General features: G+C 36.3%; 1 protein-coding gene across 1 annotated transcript in view; it reads right to left on the bottom strand.

The window, feature by feature from the left end:
* SCFD2 (sec1 family domain containing 2) overlaps positions 1-21231 on the bottom strand; it is a 321898-nt gene that overhangs the window by 284122 nt on the left and 16545 nt on the right. Inside the window, exons 3-4 of the mRNA XM_054688396.1 lie at positions 12587-12714; positions 1195-1370 (exon numbers count right to left, since the gene is read on the bottom strand). Of these exons, the coding sequence (XP_054544371.1) occupies positions 1195-1370; positions 12587-12714 (304 nt within the window). The remainder of the gene's footprint in view (positions 1-1194; positions 1371-12586; positions 12715-21231) is intronic.

The following is a 21231-nucleotide window of genomic DNA, read 5'->3' on the forward strand; positions in this document are numbered from 1 at the left end:
ACACATCAACTTGGAGTATATTAAAAATAGAATGTTGCCACAAAAAGCAAATTGTCTAGGGATATTTATTTATTTATTTATTTTTAAAGATTTATTTATTTATGCATACAACAACGGGGGTATAAGCCAGAGATGCAGGGTGGTGAGAGAATTCAACAGAGAGAGTGGAGAGCAGAACAGGCAGCTCTACTGAAATACACTGCTGAAGGGAGCAGTGGGCGAGGCAGGAGAGGTCTGCTGCGCCATGTGAGTTTCACTCTGGCAGGCCAGGGATAGAACTCATGCTGCAGTGGCTGGCAATAGATTGATGGCAGTGTCTTTAACCCCTGTGCCATCAGGGAGGTCCTGACTAGGGATATTTATAGTGTGATGTTGCTTACATAAAAGTAAAACCCACAGCACAATATTCTGTATTATAAAAAAACATTTAATAAAAATGTAGAAACAAGTAACTGATTTTGTGATTACCTCTGGGAAACGGAAAAAGGAGAATCAGAGTAAGAAAGGGTATTGTATCAGAGATGCTTCCACTTTATTTTGAGTTTTATTCCCTTGATGAAAATGGATATAAAATAAATATAAAAACTGATAAATTATATTGAGTCTATGTGAAGAGAATATAGACATTTGTTATTTTATATAAATTTGAAATACTTTATAATTTTAAAAAAATATATCTTTTAAAAAATTTCCCATTAAAATATTTCATCTATCATGAAAAGGTCCTCTCTCTCATGCAAATTTCTTCATAAAAATCACAAATGATGCTTGTCTCCCTTCATCTTTCACTGAGTATCATTTTAAGTCACATGCTAAATTACTTGAGGATTAGAGGCCAGTTAGTGTCAGAAGAAATGTAAGTAGTAGCAATATTCTACAGGAAAAGTAACAAGGATTGAATAAAGATCTCATGAAGATCAAGAAAGGTCCAAATAACATAAAATTGAAAAAGGGTTTCCAAAGGCCAAGTGCTCAAAAAACATTTTGAGGACTGAATGAGAAGTCAAAGATGTCACTGTCACAAAAATTAGGTTGGGAAAATTTTGATTAGAATTTTAATTTGGGAGCATTTTGAGGATATGATATAGGGCACATGTCAACAATATTACTAAGATTGTAATAAACAGCAATGCTTTTCCCTGGAAGTGAAAATTTTAATTATTAATATCCCAAGAAACTCCCAGAGCAACATACCTGAAGAAGGAGCCTTTCAAAAGCCAGGAAGTTGTCCCACTTGGCAGTCTGTGGGTGTTTCAGGGTTTGAACTGTGGCCAACCCAAGCTGTAGGAGCCCACAATGATTCACTAGAGCTTTGAGATTGTTCTTGAAAAGTTGGATATAGGATGTGAGTTGCCCCGGAGTGACTCTCCCTAAAGGAACACAGTAATTGATCAGTGTACCACCCTCTGGGAGTTAAAATAGTTAAGAATGCCATTATTAGTACTTTTGGTAGCAAACTTCAGAGTGACTGCGAGCTTTCCTAAGCTATTATGATTATTACAACATGGTAACAACAAGAAGAATGTTGAAACTATAAACTTTTTGTAAGTAAAGAAACAGATGTTAAGTGATCTGACCAGTCATATTGCTCGTAGAATTCATTTTATAATTTTACAATATCCCATAAATAAGGTCTTAAATAAAGTCACACAGATTAGTATTTGTTCAGCTCAACATGGAGTACTTCTCCCAGACATACGACATAGCAAGTAACAGTCCATAAGACAAGATTTCTACTTGTATGTACCTGTACAGAAAAGAAGAGGCGAAATTGTTATGACTATAGCTAAAATCACTGATATTAATGGGTTCATGATAATATTCATGAGGATATAAACTGAACGTTACATGGGACAAAAAAGTAAGGAGCGTTCTTTGAGATTAGATAGATGACAGAGCCCCTTTACTAGACTGGTCACCTACATCCAGAATGAGAAAGCCTAACTCATAAAAGACTAGAGATGATACAAAATTTAAAAACCAAAATCTCTCAACCATTTTTATTAAACTGCTTATTTTCTTACTATTGAGTTGTGAGTGGCATTTCCTTCAATAATTCATTGTCTCAACAAATATTTCTTCTTTTCAGGTTTTGAAACTTTTATTACAGGTTTGTGTTTTTTGAAACAATGTCATAACAATTTATGTTTTTAAAACTGACATTTTAACACATTGTAAAATTCATTTCTTTATTCAACATCACTTATCAAATCTAGGCATATTAATATATAAATACTTGGTTTATTTAATTAAAGTTTTCCATTGTAAAGATGTATCAATCTGCTATTGATGGATGTTAGGTTGTTTGTCACCATCACAGCATGAAAGCCTTGCATATCAGCATGTATTTCTGTGCCAGGCACTATTCTTGCTGCTAGGAATAAACCTATGAGCAAACCAGATGAAAATCTCTGTCCTCATGACCAAGAAATAACACAAATGACACCTTGATGCTCTCCTAATTCATTCAGCCTCTTACATGTCACTTTCTCCTAGAGGTTGGGGGAACTTTTGTGCAAATAATTAACATTTTTTTGGGCCTCCCCGGTTGCGCAGCGGTTGAGTGCTGGGCTTGCGAAGCTGCCCGCGGCCTCTGCGGCGCCGGTTCGATCCCCAGCTGCTTCCCGGCCACCGGAGGAGTCCCGCATGGCGCGCAGACCTCTCCTGCCGCCCGCTGCTCCCCTCAGCAGTGTACTTCGGTCCTTCTGCCTGCTTGCTCCCCGCTCTGGCTCTGGAAATCTCTCAACCCTCCCGCGCTTCTGACTGTACCCAGTGCATGTATAAACAAACAAAACAAACAAACAAGCAAACAAATAAATAAATAAGCATGCCTCTATAAAAAAAAAAAAAAAAAAACATTTTTTTACATGATGACATCATTTGGCATCAATTATTTTTAACCTTAGATATATGAAAACAAATTTTTACATAATTTCAAATATAAGATCACTAGGGCTTCCATTTATTTATGCATTGTACTGCAAGTGATGCTAGCGTGGTTCCTGGATACAGAGTATTTAGTACATCACAAGAGATTTTCATTAAACAACTATACAACTAATAACCTAATTATACTTGTGATGAGTACTGCTAAGGAAAAATACAAAATGCCTTCAAATCTTCTGTATGATACACCATCTACCTCTCTAACCTTATCTTAACTGAAGGAGGAGGGGTTAAACAGGCTCAATATACACAGAAGCCATTCCTAATATTAGAAATGGCTTTTTGAAAGCCATTTAGAAGACTTTTAGAAAGACTGCAAATAATGGAAATCATCAGAGAAAGTTATTAGAGGATCTGTTTATATTTCTACAGTAATAATCATATGTTTAAGTTAAAAATAAGACTACCTTCGATTCAAAGATCTATAACATGCCAATTAGAATTCAGTAAAAGAGTACTTCACACAGATACTTTAAAACACAGGCTAATGAGATTTTCAAAATTTTAAACTTTATTACAACCTTACATAAAACAAGTGGAAATCAACTACTTCACTACCAAAACTGCAATGGTGACAATTGATGACTTGAGAAAGTGTATCAGTTTATATCAACTAAAACAGCAGGCAGCTAGAACCAGGTGTGGAAAAGTAATAGAACATTTATTCATAACTCACATTTAAAAAAAACAAACTTGTCTAGCAGATTTACACAGTGATATTTAAATGTCAGCCTAGAAATCTTTGCAACACATTTTTAAAGGCATAAAACAAGAGGTATTTCATATCATACCTGCATAATATATAGCAACTTTTTGAAAAGTGACAATTTCAAATGTTAAAATGGTTTTCCAGTGAAAACAATTGTTAGACTTTTTTTTTGTTTATGGAGTTTTTTTTATTTAAGGTTTATTTTTATTTATACATACAAGAACTGGTATATAGGCCTGAGGTGTGGGGGTGGGAGGGTAAGAGGATTCACCAGAGAAAGAGTGGGGAGCAGAAGAGGCAGATCTACTGAAATACACTGCTGAGGGGAGCAGCAGGCAAGACAGGAGAGGTCTGCTGCACCACGTGGGTTGGCTCCCTGTTCGGGGATCGAACTCATGTTGCAGTGTCTGGCGACAGATTATTACAGTGTCTGGTTTGACAATGCTGAGACTTAACCCCTGGTGCCACCAGGGAGGCACTCTTTATGAAGTTTTTAAGGAGAGAAACAAACTTATGATTTCAATTTAATTAAAAGAAAAATAAAACTATCAATCATCAATTCCATGTATATTTTAAAATTCATTAAAATACAATTATCTCCTAGAGAAAAGGGGACAGATTTAAAAGGATTTGATATTTAATATTCTTGTAATGTTGAATTCAAATACATTATGGAGCTTATTTTTCCATTTACCATAGTCACTTGATAAATTATAACTTTCTCAACCAGTTTTCTGGCTTATTATTTTTAACATATCTACACATATATGATTTTTTTCTTGATATTCTGAAAATAAAGAGTACTTTATCTGGCCAGGTTTGATTTTATTTGTTTTTAATTGACTTACCATTTTTTACAAATTATATAAACTTTAACCAAGTTTTACTTAATCTCCAAATTATGCCTCAATAGTAGAAGTAACCACCATCAGAAATTATGTCTAAAACAATATATTTAGCTAACTTTTTAAATCCTCTTGATAAAAGAAATAATAGTCATTGCATGTTTTTTATCCATTATATACCCAAAACCATGAAAAAAAGCTCAGTGAGTGAAATCTGAAAAGGAAATTTATGTTTTAAATCTTGCACTCCCAGAGATCAAATATCAGCATTTCAATTGTCTCCTTTTCAATCATTTTTCTACTATATTAAAGGCAAAATATATTGTAATATGTTCTGCTAAAACTCTGGAATAGTAGCTCACACGTAATTGGGAAATAGCAATAATTTCAGAATTATATAAAAGCCATGTGTTCATTTATTTTTTCTCATTATTCTGATATTTTGTGCCACCAAACAACATCAGCAGAGCACAACGTTTATGAACATAGCTGAAGACTGCAAATCACAAGAAGTGAACACTATATATAGCACTCACGCATCTCTAGTGCTTCCTCTTGGCTCATTTTGGCCATGTACCCTGCCTTGGAAGTACTTCCTGTTAATTCTCCCCAATTTTCAGTGTGTTTTGCACACCATATATCTGATAAGGGATTGAAGATCTACAAAGACCTTATACAACTCAACAAAAGGAAAATAACCCAATCAAGAAGTGGGCACAAGAACTAAACAGGCACTTCTCCAAAAAGAAGACATGCAGATGGCCTACAGACATATGAAAAAATGTTCATCATCATTTATCATTAGGGAAATACAAACCTACAAATCAAAATCACAATGAGATACCACCTCACACCTGTGAAAATGGCCTATATCCAAAAAAATCCATAAACAAGTGCTGGCAAGTATGTGGAGAAATAGGAACCCTACTACACTATAGGTAGGAATGTAGGCTGGTCCAGTCCACGTAGAAAACAGTATGGAAGTTTCTCAAAAGATTAAAAATAAATTTACCATATGATCTAGCAATTCCTCTCCTCATTATCTACTGGAAGAATACAAAAAACCACTAATTTGAAGGCCTATAGGCTCCTATGTTCATTGCAGCACTATTTATAATAGCCATGTTATGGAAACAAACTAAATGCCCAGTGACAGTCTTAGATTAATAAGATGTGGTATATATACACAAAGAAATACTACTCAATCATAAAAAAGATAAACCCTTGTCTTTTGTGACAGCCTGTATGAAACTGGAGGGGATATGCTAAGTGAAATAAGTCAGGAGAAAGACAAATACCAGATGGTTCCACTCATATGAGTAATATAAAGAAACAAAGCTAAATCAAAACAAACCCTAAAACACTGACTGTAAAATTGAGATTACCACAGGGGGATGACAGAGGTGGGGAGCAAAGGGAGAAGGAGGTACAAAGACTATCATAGAGGACTATGAGTGCCTTGGTGGTGGGTATAGTGTGGTAACATACATCTGAAGAGGTGTATACCTCTGAATCACAAAGAGTGTTCTAAACCAATGTGACCTCAATTAAAAAAAATTAATATAATTGCTTATAACTTTAAAAGTTAGTATGTACCTTTTATTTTTCTCATTATTTGTTTACTTATTTATTTACTTTCTTACCTAATTACATAGAAAAATATTTGGAAAGAGACTGACTAACTTAAGAATAAAGAAGAACAGGATAGAGGTGTGCACTCATGCTTTATTTTACGTACCCTATGATTTGAGTTTTCTAGAAGCACGTGCTAGTTTACTCTTAAAATATCCTTGTGGTTCTGAAATTAAAAAACGGCTGTTTCATACAGAATGAACAGATGTATACTTTTCTCTTCGAAATCTGAGTTTATTACTGTCACGGACTTGTACAATGGGTGAAGCGTTGTCTTTCAATGGATAAGAAAACAGAAGAGTAATAATAACTGCCTATTTCCCACCTCTATTGAGGTCAAAAGGCAAAGAAGTATGGCTAACATGCAGGTGGAGAGATTTAAGTCAGACATAAGAAAAAATTTTTATGATCGTGATGACTGTCAGACATTTGAAACAAGTTATTAAAAGGGGAAGAAGGAAGAAATTGTAAATCTTCTCCCATCAAGATTTGATGGGCAGTTTATACAGCCATCTGTATAGTGTAACTCAGATAAAGGCCAGCTGGGAATTGATGCCATTTTTATAACACCATAAATACTGAAGAAGGCTTTCTGGAATATCCTTTAAAGAGTATATGTTTCTTGTTACACAAAATATTGAGCTCTATAGTGTTATAAAACTAAAATAAGAAACTAATGTGAAAAGAATATTTTAATTATATGAATCAAATTCATTCAAATTCAGAAATCTTTTGCAAGATATGTTTTGAGGGTAGTATGGGATAAAGTATAACTGCCACAGGATCAGGGGTCACAAATAGAAAATAAACAGCTCTCCCTGAAAGCTATGCCAAACAGCAAAATATAAAACCACTAGAAACATTTATGGTTTGGCTTTATTTGGCAATGTAGTCTTCCTGCGGCCTACTTCAACACCGCATCAATGCTTACAAACCCAGCAGAGAGGAGGGAGGAAAACAAATCACCCCTGCTATCCAGGTGGCAGTTTCCAGAGGGTAGTGTCCTGGGGAAGGACCATCTGGTTGGTGGGTCCACTCTGACTTGGAATGGAATTTCTGCTCTTAGGGTGGTCTCTAAGCAGAGAAACGCCCATCCTGCAGCCATGCGTTTTCTCACATCGTTCTCTCGGGGTTTCTAAACTTTTAGCCCATATGCTTATGTTGAGGAAGTGTTATACTAAGAAAACATAAAAATTAGTAAAAGGAAAATAGGGAAGCAGAAGGAAAGAAAGAGGAGAATGGGGTAAAAGAAGTCACAGAAAATTCAAGCAAAAAACATAGAGCCAGAGGGTAAATGCTTGAAAAGGGACATTAGAAATTCAGATTCCCAAAAACAATTAAAACAGATATGAACATTTACAAAGCAGGCAATTTGGTTACATAAAACACTTTCAAAAACCAGTACACATCAATAAACACCATGAGGGCTCTGAGGTTAAAAGGGAGGGGAAGTAGAAGAGACAAGCAGATATGAGGGATGGTGGTGGGGAAAAAAATAGTAACAACAACAAAAAATAGTCATTATTGCTAAGTGTACAAGCAGTAAATGATATTAGATGTGGCACTGGTGAAAGCAAAATTCACTAATCTCATCAGGATCTTCATTAAGAGAAGTGTCCACCAAGAGGCACAGTACAAGGGAACATCCTTGTTCAGATCCAGACATCACATTTGGGAGGTACATTAACAAACAGGGAATCTGTCAGCAACTTGGAGATAGAGAAAATCATGATGGTAAGGTGGGAAGGGTTTGTCTTTACACAAATGACTGAAAGTACAAATCACGTTTAGTTTGGAAAAGAGAAAAAAACAAGAAAATGGAAAGAATGAATTGCAGCTTTCCCAGGGAAAGGGGGGAAATGTCCTTCTAATTGGATTTGTTTGCTTTCATTTCACTCTCATCAAATATCCTTCTTGCGACTTGGTTTCCTATGCAGACTTTCCTGCCGACGGAATATGACCACAGCACACCAGTCACAGTTTGCTCAACAGTCAAAACCTTCACTCTGCTCATAGTGTGCTCTCTCTTTCAGACTTCCAGGAAATGGTTTCCCCATTTTTATGGATAAAGAAATGGGAGTTTCTGTGGCAGAACTGTGATTTGCATCCAAAGATACTATATTTGTGCTCCATGACAACAGGAGAGCTTACGGTCACAGAAAACTTAGATGTACAAGAAAGTGGCAATCATGTAGTAGAAAATGCTGCAAAGAAGTCAAGAATGAGGACTGAAAAAATGTCCTTATATTTAATGGTCTGGGAAACTTTTCAGTAAAAATGTGTCAGAGGCCAAAATGAACTAAATTAACGAGCAAGAAAATAAAAAACAGGTGTGAAGTATAAAACACTCATTCAAGAAATCTGGCAGCAAATGAAAGTACAGTGTCATAAAGAGATCTGTTTTACTTCAGTTCTGATACTAGTGTCTTTTCTGCCACCCGTAAAACTGGGGAATATGTTCATTCTGCAGAGAGGAATAGGACAAAATGGTGAAGATCCCCCATTCACAGTGGTTTTGGAAAGAAGCAGATTCTCTGTACAATGTCGACACTGAGAAGGGGATCTTCTATTCATTTTTTCTGTGAGTGGACATTTTGAATCCAAACAAATGGTTTTATTGGCGTCTCTTTGTTTTTTACTTTTGGAATACATTTTACATTATGAAAGTCAGTAGGAAAAATACAATTCAGTTTACAATGCTTCAAAAATCACTTCTGGAACACATCTATTTATTTAGTTAACGCACAACTTAATAACAAACACTCTGAAAGAGGGCCTGTGTTTATATGTGAAATGATACAATGATTTTTTTTCTTTATTTTAGCTATTAAACATTTTTCCTTTAAGAGAATGATGTTTATTTCTTTTGGTGCTTGGTGTTTTAAAGTGAACTTACCTGTACTAAGAGGTTTTATATTTATTAGTATAAGTATTCAAGGTTTCAATCACAGGATCCTGCTCAGTGAATTTAAATACAAAGGGATCATTAATGTAGAACTAAAATCTCTCATTAATATATACTATAAATCTCTGCTAGTCAGAAAAATTTATATTTCAAGGGTTGAGGGAACACTGTATAATTTAAAGTACATTTCATCATTCTAAGTATTGGCTAGATAAAGCATTCCAGGCATGATTTTCTTTTATGATAAGCTCTATGATAAGCAGTTTTCAAGTACCAGCGTTTATTATGTTTTAAATCTTTTCCATGCCATTCATGGTTATGTATCTATTTGTAGATGAGACACACCAGAAATTCTGACTAGTGATATGGAGCAGAAATAAGTAGTCACACTAGTTATCTTTTACTAAATTATGGTTGGCATATGGACAGAGTGTGACTCAAGCCAATCCTTTTGGTCCTTCTTACAACAAAAGTTTGCAAAACATTGTCTATTTCTTTCCTTCTCTTTTTTCCTCTCCTCACTCTCCACCGTGCCTAGAGTTTGGGAATAAAGCAAAACATTTTATCTAAAAAGATATTTGGCTGGGCCTCCCTGGTGGTGCAGCAGTTGAGCGCTGGGTTGCGAAGCTGCTCACAGCCTCTGCTGCTCCCCTCAGCAGTGTACTTCTTCACTCTGCCTGTTCTACTCTCCGCTCTGGCTCTGGTGAATTCTCTCACCCTCCCGCGCCTCTGACTGTACCCAGTGCTTGTATAAATAAATAAATAAATCTTTAAAAAATAAATAAAAATCAATACTATGTATAAAAAAAAAATTTGGCTGACACAAAATTCAAATATTCAAAATTGAACTCCTTATGGAGTTACCACCTTTTTTGGCCCTGGCTACAGTTCTTTATTTTTTTTCAAAAGGATACAGCCCTTTAGGAAAATGTGTCAATCTTTCAAGAATCCTTCAGTGAACATAAAAATTGATTTATGCTCTGTGATAGCATCCTAAGGTTATATCACTGAAACTCAATATAAATTAACTTCACACTAGGACTATTTTTTGTGCCTTCCTACTTTCCTTGATTCAAAATATAAGTTAGTTTTTTTTTTCATGAAATTTTGTGTTTTACATTTTTTTTAAAAAATGATTTATTTATTTATACAAGCACTAGGGTATAGGCCAGAGGCACGGGAGGGTAAGAGAATTCACCAGAGACAGAACAGGGAGCAGAACAGGCAGAAGGCCCAAGTACACTGCTGAGGGGAGCAGCAGGGGAGGTCTGCCTCGCCATGTGGGAATCTCCCTGGCCAGCAGGGAATCGAACCCGAGCTTCACAGGACTGCGCTCAACCCGCTGCGCCACAGGGAAGGCCCATAAATTAGATCTTGTTTCAACACAGTTGTTGATATGGAACTCTGGGATCTAAATAAACTGCTGATTACAATAATGAAACATAGACCTAAAATGAAAGCTAGCAAGCACCACAAGGCTTTGGTATTAGAAGTAGAAGAGCTACCATATTTGAGGGTAGGCAAAAGGTTCTATATTATCTAGTATATGTTATATTTGATATATTATGATATATTATATAAACTGTAACATTTGTCTATTACAAAAATGATTAACAAATCTTGAACTCTAATTAATGATGAAATGTACAGCTGTCTATAATTTACTTTGATAGCTGGAGGAATATATAGATGGACAGACATGAGATAAAGCCAGAAATATAATAAAGTATTAATGACAGAATCTCAGTTGTGGGAATAGGTCTTTACCATAGAGTTCTTTTAACTTGGCAGTATGCCTGGAGTTTAAAAATAATTACAAAAAAAATAAAATAAAATCTGTAAGGTGATCATACTTATTAATGTTACACCTAGGACTGTGGAAAGAAGGAAAGGGAATGATGGAGGGGAAGAAGAAAGAATGGAAAAGAAAGAAGGAAAGTAAAAAAGGAAGACAGAAGGATACTAGAATTAACAGTCAAATGTCAAGAAGATCTCAAAGTAACAACTTTATATCTAGTCCCAAAATAACTCAGAGGGCTTCAGGCATTTGCTTGTATGGAATTAGTTATTTTAAAAATACCGTATTCTCTTGGGCCTCCCCGGTGGCGCAGCGGTTGAGCGCTGGGTTGCGAAGCTGCTCGCGGCCTCTGCAGCGCTCCTGCCGCCCGCTGCTCCCCTCAACAGTGTGTTTCATCAGTTTGCCTGTTCTGCTCTCCGCTCTGGCTCTGGTGAATCCTCTCACCCTCCCGCGCTTCTAACTGTACCCAGTGTCTGTCTGTCTAAATAAATAAATCTTAAAAAAAAAAAAAAATACCGTATTCTCTCACATCAGAATGTCTAGATTTGAATTCCAGTTCTACCCTTACCAGATGAATGGCCATGGATAACTTAATTTTTTTCTATTTCAGTTTCTCTGTCTGAAAAATGGGATACTAACAGTATCCCATAAAATTACTATGAAATTAAATAAAATAACACATGTAAAGAGTTTAAAAAAGAACTAATAGATGGCAAGTACTCAATAAATATTAGTTATTTTTACTTTTCTTATCATCCTTGCGTACCTTAAAGTCCTCATATGTAGTCCTGTAACATACTAAAAGTCATAATTTTTTTTCCAAATTATGAAATTTCTCCTTCCATATTCTTTTGCTTCCAAAATTTTGTTCTCCTATTTTTACTTGGTGGTTTGATTTTTGTATTCATACAAAGTCAAGAACTAAGGATAGGAACCTCAGCAAAGAAAGATTATCCCATCCAGTAAAATGTACTAATATTTATTGGACAGCTAAAAGCAGATTATGAGAACAACCTTATTTTTCAAATGGTGAAATAAACTTCTGCAAGTTTCTAAAAATAAATTCTACCTATTAACCAGATTGAATATCTATAATTAAATATTTCTATATTAATTTTATTTTTAAAACAGTAGAGATTAAAATTCTTTCTAAAATCAAAACATTAGTTCTGTGGTTGTCTAACTTCCTAATCAAAAGTCATTTAAAACTTAAATTCCATTTCAGCCAGATTCTTTTGGTGTGAAGACAAAGGTGGATGTGAAAAACTAAAGAAATGAGAAAAACGTGGTATGTAACACTCTGGTAGAGAAGAGATAACATTTCTATGTCCTCAGTTGTTAAGGTGGTTCAGTCATTCATTCAAAACCAATAAAAGAGCTTTCATCCACAATGAGGGAGGAGGGATAAAATAAAGGGGGGCTACATAGCAGTGGAATAAATAGAATGAAGGGAAGGTGATCCAGGTCAATTTTGATAGCTCTAGATAAATTAAAGGAACTAAAAGTATTACTCTTTGTAAGCAAGGACTATTAGAGTTCCCAAAGCGGAATGTTAAGAAAAGGGGTAACTGCTGAATCCCAAAGGTAGAGTGCACATATTCCTTCCCTACTCTTGCAGTAGTTTACAAATACTATGATACTTCACCTAGATACTGCGCTTGCTACGTTGGTTCACAGTTCAGAGGAGGCTACAGAAACTTCCTCAAGGATTGCAGTCACTCATCTGTCCTAGGTGAAGCAGATATGCTTACCCATACTCATCTTGATTGGCAGGTTTTCCCTGCTTGCTGCTTCCACTAGATGTCTCCGGACTTCCATCACTGCCTCTTTGTGCTTGGTGTTCAATAAGGCTTCCCACAGAGCTTTGGCTGCAGTGTCACTGTAATAAAACCATTTAAAAAAAAAGCCTTAGACTAAATTCCTACTGAAACGTGGAAAGGGTTGAAAACAAAATAAAATTTTAAATATCTTTTTTGAACACTGATGTCGTCTTTCCTACTAGAGAAGTCTAAATATTAGGATTCAAAAATAATCCATTTTGATCAGCACAAAATAGTGAGGTATTACGGACAAGATAAAATCAAGCCTGAAAATGAAGGAGAGGGGGTAGAAGAATGGGAAGGAGGGGAAAAAGAAAAGTTATATTGTGCTATGAGAAGCACAGGAAAACAATTTTTTTTGAGATTTTGCATTAAAAATATTTCAGAGTAAATTCAGTATTGCTAGAGTAATAGATTAATGTTACATGAGTCAAGATTAAATGCATATCAAAAAGTTATTTACCTGTTATTATAAACATATCAATTTGAGATAATATCTAAGAAACACAAGCAATAAGCAACGAGAACCCTATTCCAAGATTATTCAATAGAATTCCTAATGAGTAGGCTTCCTATTAAATGAAAATCAGGAATTAGGCTAAGTAACCATAGCCTTAAGTATCCCACTTTGGGCCTTAGGTTAGAAGGATGGCCCTTACTGAAGCTTTCACAATTAACCGTTGATAACTGCCGAAGCACTATATCATGCAGAGCCTCATCTGGGCTCACATCTCCAACGGCCCTCTGTTTCATCCAACATGCCCTGTCCAAATTATAAATGACTCCAGTGTTCCTTCCGGAAGATCTCTGCATGTAGCCAAGTATACACATTTGTAGTAATGTTTTAAAAATTGAGTATAAAGAAACAAAGATGACTTCTGTCCCTTTCAACAGACATTTCCCTCCATTTAAAGCATCACTAATACTTTCAGTTAGCAACAATTTGAAAATGAATGCATGTTAATGATTTTTTTTTTAAGTTAGATATACCAAGATAGTAATTTAGCTTTAAAGTTCTACCTAGTATGGTAGATCTTTCAAGTCTGAAGCTGATTAGGAATCATGGACTGGTAACGTTTCAGCACCGACTTTAAGTCTGAGATAAATATTTCATTAAGTAGTAACTGTTTTTACTATCACCTATTTTGTCTGAGTGAACTAACAACACTGCTCACATATTCCACTTGTTTTCATTGATTATTACAGTCATCACTATAACCATATCTAATATTACATAACTGAATTTAAATTATCAGGTAATCTGCATGCTAAGCCCTATTCTCAGTGGTTCAGATAGAAATAAAAAACAAGGCAGTAGCTTTAAATGGTTTAAAGTTTGGAAGAAGAAGAAAAGAAACAAAGAAACTGTCCAAAAGTGTGGTAAGAGATCATGATCAATGCTCACATCAATTTCTCTGATTCTCCAGGAATAAAACAAAAAACCTTGCTATAGATACTTAGAGACTTAGCTAAAGGAAATTAGAATTTTTCTTAATAAGACTTTTAAGCAATGACTTCTGTGTTAGCGTCTAAGCTCATTAATTTAATTATATTGAAATTATTTAGACTGCACACAAAAAGACATCTTAAAACTACAACTGTTACTTTTATGAGTTCAGATTCTATAAATATTTCCAGAGCAGCTAGTAAAGTGGATGGACAGCGTTTGTTGTAGAAAAGAATGTTAAAAGTAATACTAAATTAAGTGTCTTTACATATACAGCAGGCTACTACCTAGTCCAACAAAAACGGATGGAAATCTATATTTCGTTTCAAGGACATCTAAAGAAGATTTTATAATATGCCTGAAAAAAACACTACAAATTCAAACAAATCAAACTATTTACACATAACCTAAACCCCTTGTGCGCCATTATAAACCTACTTTGCCTCGCTTGGTCTTTTAAATTCAGAAACAGCTGGGTAATATCATTTAATAATCAGGCCCACCCAAAAACATTTCTCTTTTTCATGATAATTTAAGGGAAAAAATTTTAAAGGTAAATAAAATATAATATGGAAAAAGACTTTCACACACTATGCTTAATTTTCTTCTAAAATATAATATGGTAGTATTTAAAAGTACCAACACATTCGATTTTAGAATTTACAAAAGAAGTTCTTATATCTCATTTGATCCTCACCTCATGAGTTAACCCATTGTTATTGGCCCAACTTACAGATGCCAAATGATTTATACTCAACTTGTAAATGGCAAAACCAGGACTCACTTAGATAACTGGCTTCCGAGCTCAGTAATTTTTCTACTATGCCATGCCATGCTTGTAGTAGGTCAACCATCAATCAAATAGAGAATCAAATATGTAGAATGTCAATTATTTACAACTTTCTGTGTTTGTTTTCTTTTCTAATCCTTAATGCAGCCTCTAATCTCCCTTTAAGTTCACAAGCAGGCTCCCGTAAGACAAGATGAAATAGAGTGAAGCAGATCCACATTAATTCATAACATAGGTAGTGTTCACTCTCAGCATTTTGTACCTTTTTGTTTAAACTATATCATACTATTCTTCTTGTAAGTCACCAATAATCATTCAAAGTCACTTTGCTACACAATGCCAATAATTTCCCACTTATATTCAAGTTTCTTGATACATTTTACTCCAAGACTTTGCTGAGTTTTAAATCATTCTTTATAAATATCACTTACATAAACTTAAAAAACTGAAGAATAAAGTCTAAATTGCCCTGTGGTATTATTTCTAATTAAGCTCTTATTTGATGTGATGTGCATTTGATATGCATTATACCATGAGAGAAAAGAAAAATAACCTTTTAGCTATTTTAACACTGATGAAACAGAGACAAAATAAAGTCACTTGTTTAAGATCATGGTTGATAATAAACAAGGCAAGATTTGTAGCACTGGGCCACCACTCAAAGTGCCATGAGCTGCTTCTGTGACCTTGGGCAACTAAGTTACCTTTCTGGGACATTACATCTCTTATGAGTATTATTAATGCTACTATTTTCATTTACTGAGAATGCAGTATGCCCTAGGCCATATGATATATTGTATCACGGAATAACAATACTTAAGGATAAACATAATTACCCCATTTCATATGTGAGAAAGTTGCTTCTTAAAAAATAAATAATATGCCCTAGTCACAAGTCAATAAATGAGGACTTGAACTCAAGTCTCTGTGAACTCCAAATCCATCCACTAACAATGATTTTACACAATTCTGTAAAAAAAAAAAAAAGGTTTGAACTAAAATACCGATTTTTGAGATTTCTTGGATTCTCTAACAAGCTATATTTACATGGTTTCTTTTATGCCTTGATGCTCCAAACATACATGTATGGATATGATTAACTGTAACACTAAGCAAAAGATGGGTGAATATCAGGGCCTCCCTGGTGGCGCAAGGGGTTAAGATGCAGCCTGTGAAGCTGTCTGCAGCCTCTGCAGCATGAGTTCCATCCCCGGCCAGGGAGCTGACCCACATGGCACAGCAGACCTCTCCTGCCTTGCTTGCTGCTCCCCTCAGCAGTGTACTTCAGTGGATCTGCCTGTTCTGTTCCCCACTCCATCTCCAGTGAATCCTCTCACCCTCCCCCCATCCCCGCACTTCTGGCCTGTATCCCAGCTCTTGTATGAATAAATAAAGAAAATCTTAATTAAAAAAAAGAAGAAGAAAAAATACAATAAGAAAATCTCAAAACAAAGATGGGTGAATATCCTGTGCTGTTAATTCTTCTATTAAAACCCTTTTCTTGATCACAAGTGCAGTAATAGTAATAGAGTTAACAAAAGAAATATTCCTAACAGCTTATAGATTAAATGACTTTCTACCCTTTCACTCATGTTTTTAAAGTCCTGTTTTTCAATGAGGTACATTTTATTTTGTTGGAGCTATTTGAATAAAATTATATTTCCTTCAGTAGATTCCTTGGAACATATCATATAAAAATAGAACATCCTATGAAAAGATCCAATTTGTTACTATGAAATATAATTAATTTCAGTATTGTCAGTAGCTACATAAAATGTCAAATACATACTGAATATATCCTTTTTTGATAAAACTGATTCTCTTGTATCCTGAAAGACCAAACCTATGACAAGACAGGCCAACAATAAACACAATAACTGCTAGATTAGTTTCTTAAGTCTCAGGAGACTTCTCTATGTGAGGATATGGTTCTTTCAGTTAATTCCTGGCTCATTATTCACCAGAATTACTCAACTGTAAATGAAATCTTAGAAGTTGCCTTGGTTTGGCATGTATGAAATGTCAAATGCAGTCTGTTGGAAACTAACAGGAAATATTCATCACCAAATAAAATATAAAGAGGACAACATTAATTTTTCAAAGGTGGCTGACTGTTGAGACATGGTACTACTTCAATCAGGTGGAAGCATGCGATTAAGAGACTGAGAATGAAATGTGAATGCACATCATTATCTTGTGACTAACTCAGAGAAAGGACTTCTACATTGCCTGCTCGGGAAGTGAAGCTTACTCACAGGATATGCAATTAACAGTCACAGTGTTCCAGCAGAAACATCATGATAACAAAAACGAACAAACAAACATCTTCAACTAATTTTCAACAGAGCAATGTGAGTCACAGTTTTTCACAACAGGGAATAATGGCCTCCATCAGTGGTGAGCTAAATGAGCTCTGAAGGTAGGGTTGCTAATTATTCACAGAAGTTTCAAGAGTCATCTTTCCTCTTGACTACCTTTTAAAACAATTACCTCATCTTTAACAAAATTATCCATTAAACTTCATCTCAATAGAAGAGAAAGCAACTAAACACAAAAGGATATTAAAGCAGAACTTTGGGACTGGAAAGAAGTCCTTCATTCACCTTTTCTTCAGAATATAAGCACACCCTATGTGTGGGCACTCAGGGAGGAGCTGTACCCATAGCCATGAGTGGTCATGGTCCAGTGTCCTGCCCTCATGGAGCTAACTAGCTAGCAGGCAAGCTACAACTGGGGGTGCTCCCGCAGAGGTGACCGAACCAGAGTATGGGACTTTGGAAGAGAGAAACACCTAACCTGGCCTGGGTGTAGGATTGGAGGGTGGAGGGTGGCTAAGGATTTGAGAGTGAGGCCTGAAAAAGAAGTAGAAATTAGCGTGTTTGAAGAATGATGTAAGAACAGAGTAGACAAGGGTAGCATCATGGGCAGAATCTGAGAACTTGAGACTCTTTCAAGGAAATGAAAAACTAATAGATCATAAAGATCAACTCTGACTCTGTCCTTAGCTTACATGAAATTATCCAAGACCTGGTAATCCACATGAGGGATTGTAGAGTTTTCCAAGGGCTAACTAAAGGGTATTAAGCACAGACTGACCTGATCAGATTTGTGTAATAAAAATATCACTCAGGCTTCATTGTAGAAAAGGGACCTAAGAACTGGACGAGAGTCTACTGTCACAGTCCAAACAGAATTGATGATGGTTGGAACTAAAATGACATCCTAAAGCCATAGATCATATTTGTCCGCTCATAACCCTTCCATGCTTCCTACTACCATTATACTAAAAGCCAAGCTCCTTATTTTGACTAACATATTTAAATAATTAGGTGCATTCTTATATTTATAAGTTCATCACTTACCTCCTCTGCTTCAGTCGTTAGACCCTATTCACAGAGACCTAATGTTAGCCCTTTTCAACGGGTCAAGTTTATTCCCATCTCAGAGCCTTTGCAGTTGCTATTCCCTTTGCCTAGAATCCTCTTCCACCAGATGATCACTGATTGGGTCTCATTAAATCACCAAATATTACTGAACACCCACAAAATGCCAGTTCTGTTCTAGGTACAGTTCAAGGTAACCCTCCTTGGCCACATGGTACTCCCGATTCCAAATCCCTATTTGATTTCACTTATAACATTTGTCACTTACTCAAACTACATGGTATTAAAATAGAATTTAATTTAATGAATTTGGGGGTGGAAGTGGCAGGACATTAGGAACGAAGTATTTTGGCTTTATCAAAATGTCAGCAACTGGGCCTCCCGGTGGCACAGCAGTTGAGCGCTGGGTTGCGAAGCTGCCTGCAGCCTCTGCAGCGCCGGTTCGATCCCCGGCTGCTCCCTGGCCACTGGAGGAGGGTCCCGCACGGTGCGCAGACCTCTCCTGCCACCCGCTGCTCCCCTCAGCAGTGTACTTCAGTCCTTCTGCCTGCTCTGCTCCCCGCTCCTGCCTGCTCTGCTCCCCGCTCTGGCTCTGGTGAATTGTCTCACTCTCCCATGCTTCTGACTGTGCCCAGTGCTTGTATAAATAAATAAATAAATCTTTAAAAAAAAAAAGTCACCAACCCGGGCCCATGGGTGGCACGCAATCCACTAACATTCCATGGGCCACAGACTATGCCAGCTACCGGATGTGCAACAGTGTACAAGGATGAACAAATCAGATACAGACCTTCTCTCAGCAAGTGTACACAGGTCCAGTTGGAGAGAACACACATTAAAATAGCATTTATAAGCTAATGCATTATTATCTAATGTAGTATATAAAGGGTGCTATCTATGGCAGCAAAGATAAAAGCAAAGGTGCAGAGAGGCTAAGAGCAAAATAGAGGATGATTAAAAGGTGAGAAAACAGGACACTGAGGACCTGTAAGACATTTAGTGTAACTATAGCCAAGTGCATGAGCGTGTAGGAGGGGAGGAATGGGAGAATCAGGAAAAAGATAGAGAAAATGAAGACTGAAAAAATAGCAGGGGGCAGATCTAGGAAGACTTTCTAAAGTTTTAGTTTTATTCTTAACTGAACTAACAATAGTTTTGCCTTAACTGGGGCAATGGAGAGCACTAAAGGATTTTGCCAAGGGATGGGAGGGTTTCAATCAGATTTACTATTACTTGCACAGTTGAGTGAAAGTATAAATGATCGGTCTTACAAAATAACCTGCCAAATGGAATTTAAATGCTTTCTATTATAATGCTTTCAAAGTATGCAGTTAAAATTTAACTTTTAAATATTATCAAGGGCTTCCCTGGTGGCGCAGCAGGTTGAGCGCAGCACTGTGAAGCTGTCCACAGCCTCTGCAGCGTGGGTTTGATCCCGGCTGGCCAGGGAGATACCCACATGGCGCAGCAGACCTCTCCTGTCTCGCCCGCTACTACCCTCAGCAGTGTCTTCAGTCCTTTGCCTGTTCTGCTCCCCACTCTGTCTCTGGTGAATCCTCTCACCCTCCCATGCCTCTGGCCTGTACCCCAGCGTTTCTATAAATAAAAAATAAATCTTTAAAAAAAATAAACATTATCAAACTATGTGAACACAATATCCATTTCTTGTTATTAAAGATTCTTATTATGTTGTGCTTTGTTCATTTATTCAACAAATATGAGTGCTGACTATGTATTAGGACCTGTTTTTGAGGCTGGAGATATAACAGAGCACAATATAAATATAAAACCAATGTACACGTGTACTTCATGCTCCAGAGTTTATTTTCTGAGCACAGCACATGGAAATTATAAAGTAATTGTAGTCTTCGTTAGAAATTAACTAGTTCACTTCTCTTTTAAGAAATAAACTATAAGGGCCTCCCCAGTGGTGCAGCAGTTGAGTGCTGGGTTGCGAAGCTGCCTGCAGCCTCTGCAGCGCTGGTTCAATCCCCAGCTGCTCCCTGGCCACCAGAGGAGGGTCCCACATGGCCCATCAGACCTCTCCTATCTCACCCGCTGTTACCCTCAGCAGTGTCTTCAGTCCTTCTGCTGTTCTGCTCCCCGCTCTGGCTCCGGTGAATTCTCTCACCCTCCCGCTCTTCTGACTGTACCCAGTGCTTGTATAAATAAATAAAAAATAAATAAATCTTAAAAAAAAAAGAAATAAACTATACTAGACTGAGAGATTAAATTAAGTCCCTTGTTGAAGATCATAAAGTTTTAGTGGAAAATTCACTATGCCACAGTAATAACCAAAAAGCAAAAATGTACAAATATTGCTCAAGGACACCAAAAAATTTAAAAACCCACATCAACAGAAACAGTCTCTGGTGGTTCAATAACCAAAGAAGTTTGTTTTAATGAATTTTCATATCCACTGACATATTTGTTAAAAAATACTCTCAGACCTATGAAATACACTGCTGGGCATGGTGTGATTTATAATCCATTAGAAACTGTAAGTTATCATATCAGAGAATTAACATAATGGTAAATTTACATGACCCTGATTACTCAGGGGCTTACATTCAGTCAGAAGGTAGGTATATATACACCTAAGCATGTAAAACAACTGGGGGGGGGGAAGATTTTTTATTTTTATTTTTTGTAATTTTTTATATTTTGTTTTCCTCCAATTATGTTTACTGAGGTAAATTTGGTTTACATCATCGTAACTGTTTTAGGGGTTATACATTTAAACCACTACAAATGCATGTTTTCACACCATGTCCAGCTCCAAACCCCAATAATCCTCCACCACGCTCCATTGAGTCCCCTTTGCTCCCACCACACCACCCTCCTTGTTGCCTCAGTTTTGCAGTCAGGTATCAACGGTTTGCTGTTGGTTTCATTTTTGTCTGACCCTTTGCTTTGTTTTTTTATATTCTACATATACGTAAAACTATCTGGTATT

This window comes from Talpa occidentalis, unplaced genomic scaffold, assembly GCF_014898055.3.
Source record: "Talpa occidentalis isolate TD23 unplaced genomic scaffold, MPIMG_talOcc4v2.1 talOcc4.6, whole genome shotgun sequence".
In the NCBI taxonomy this organism is placed as follows: domain Eukaryota; kingdom Metazoa; phylum Chordata; class Mammalia; order Eulipotyphla; family Talpidae; genus Talpa; species Talpa occidentalis.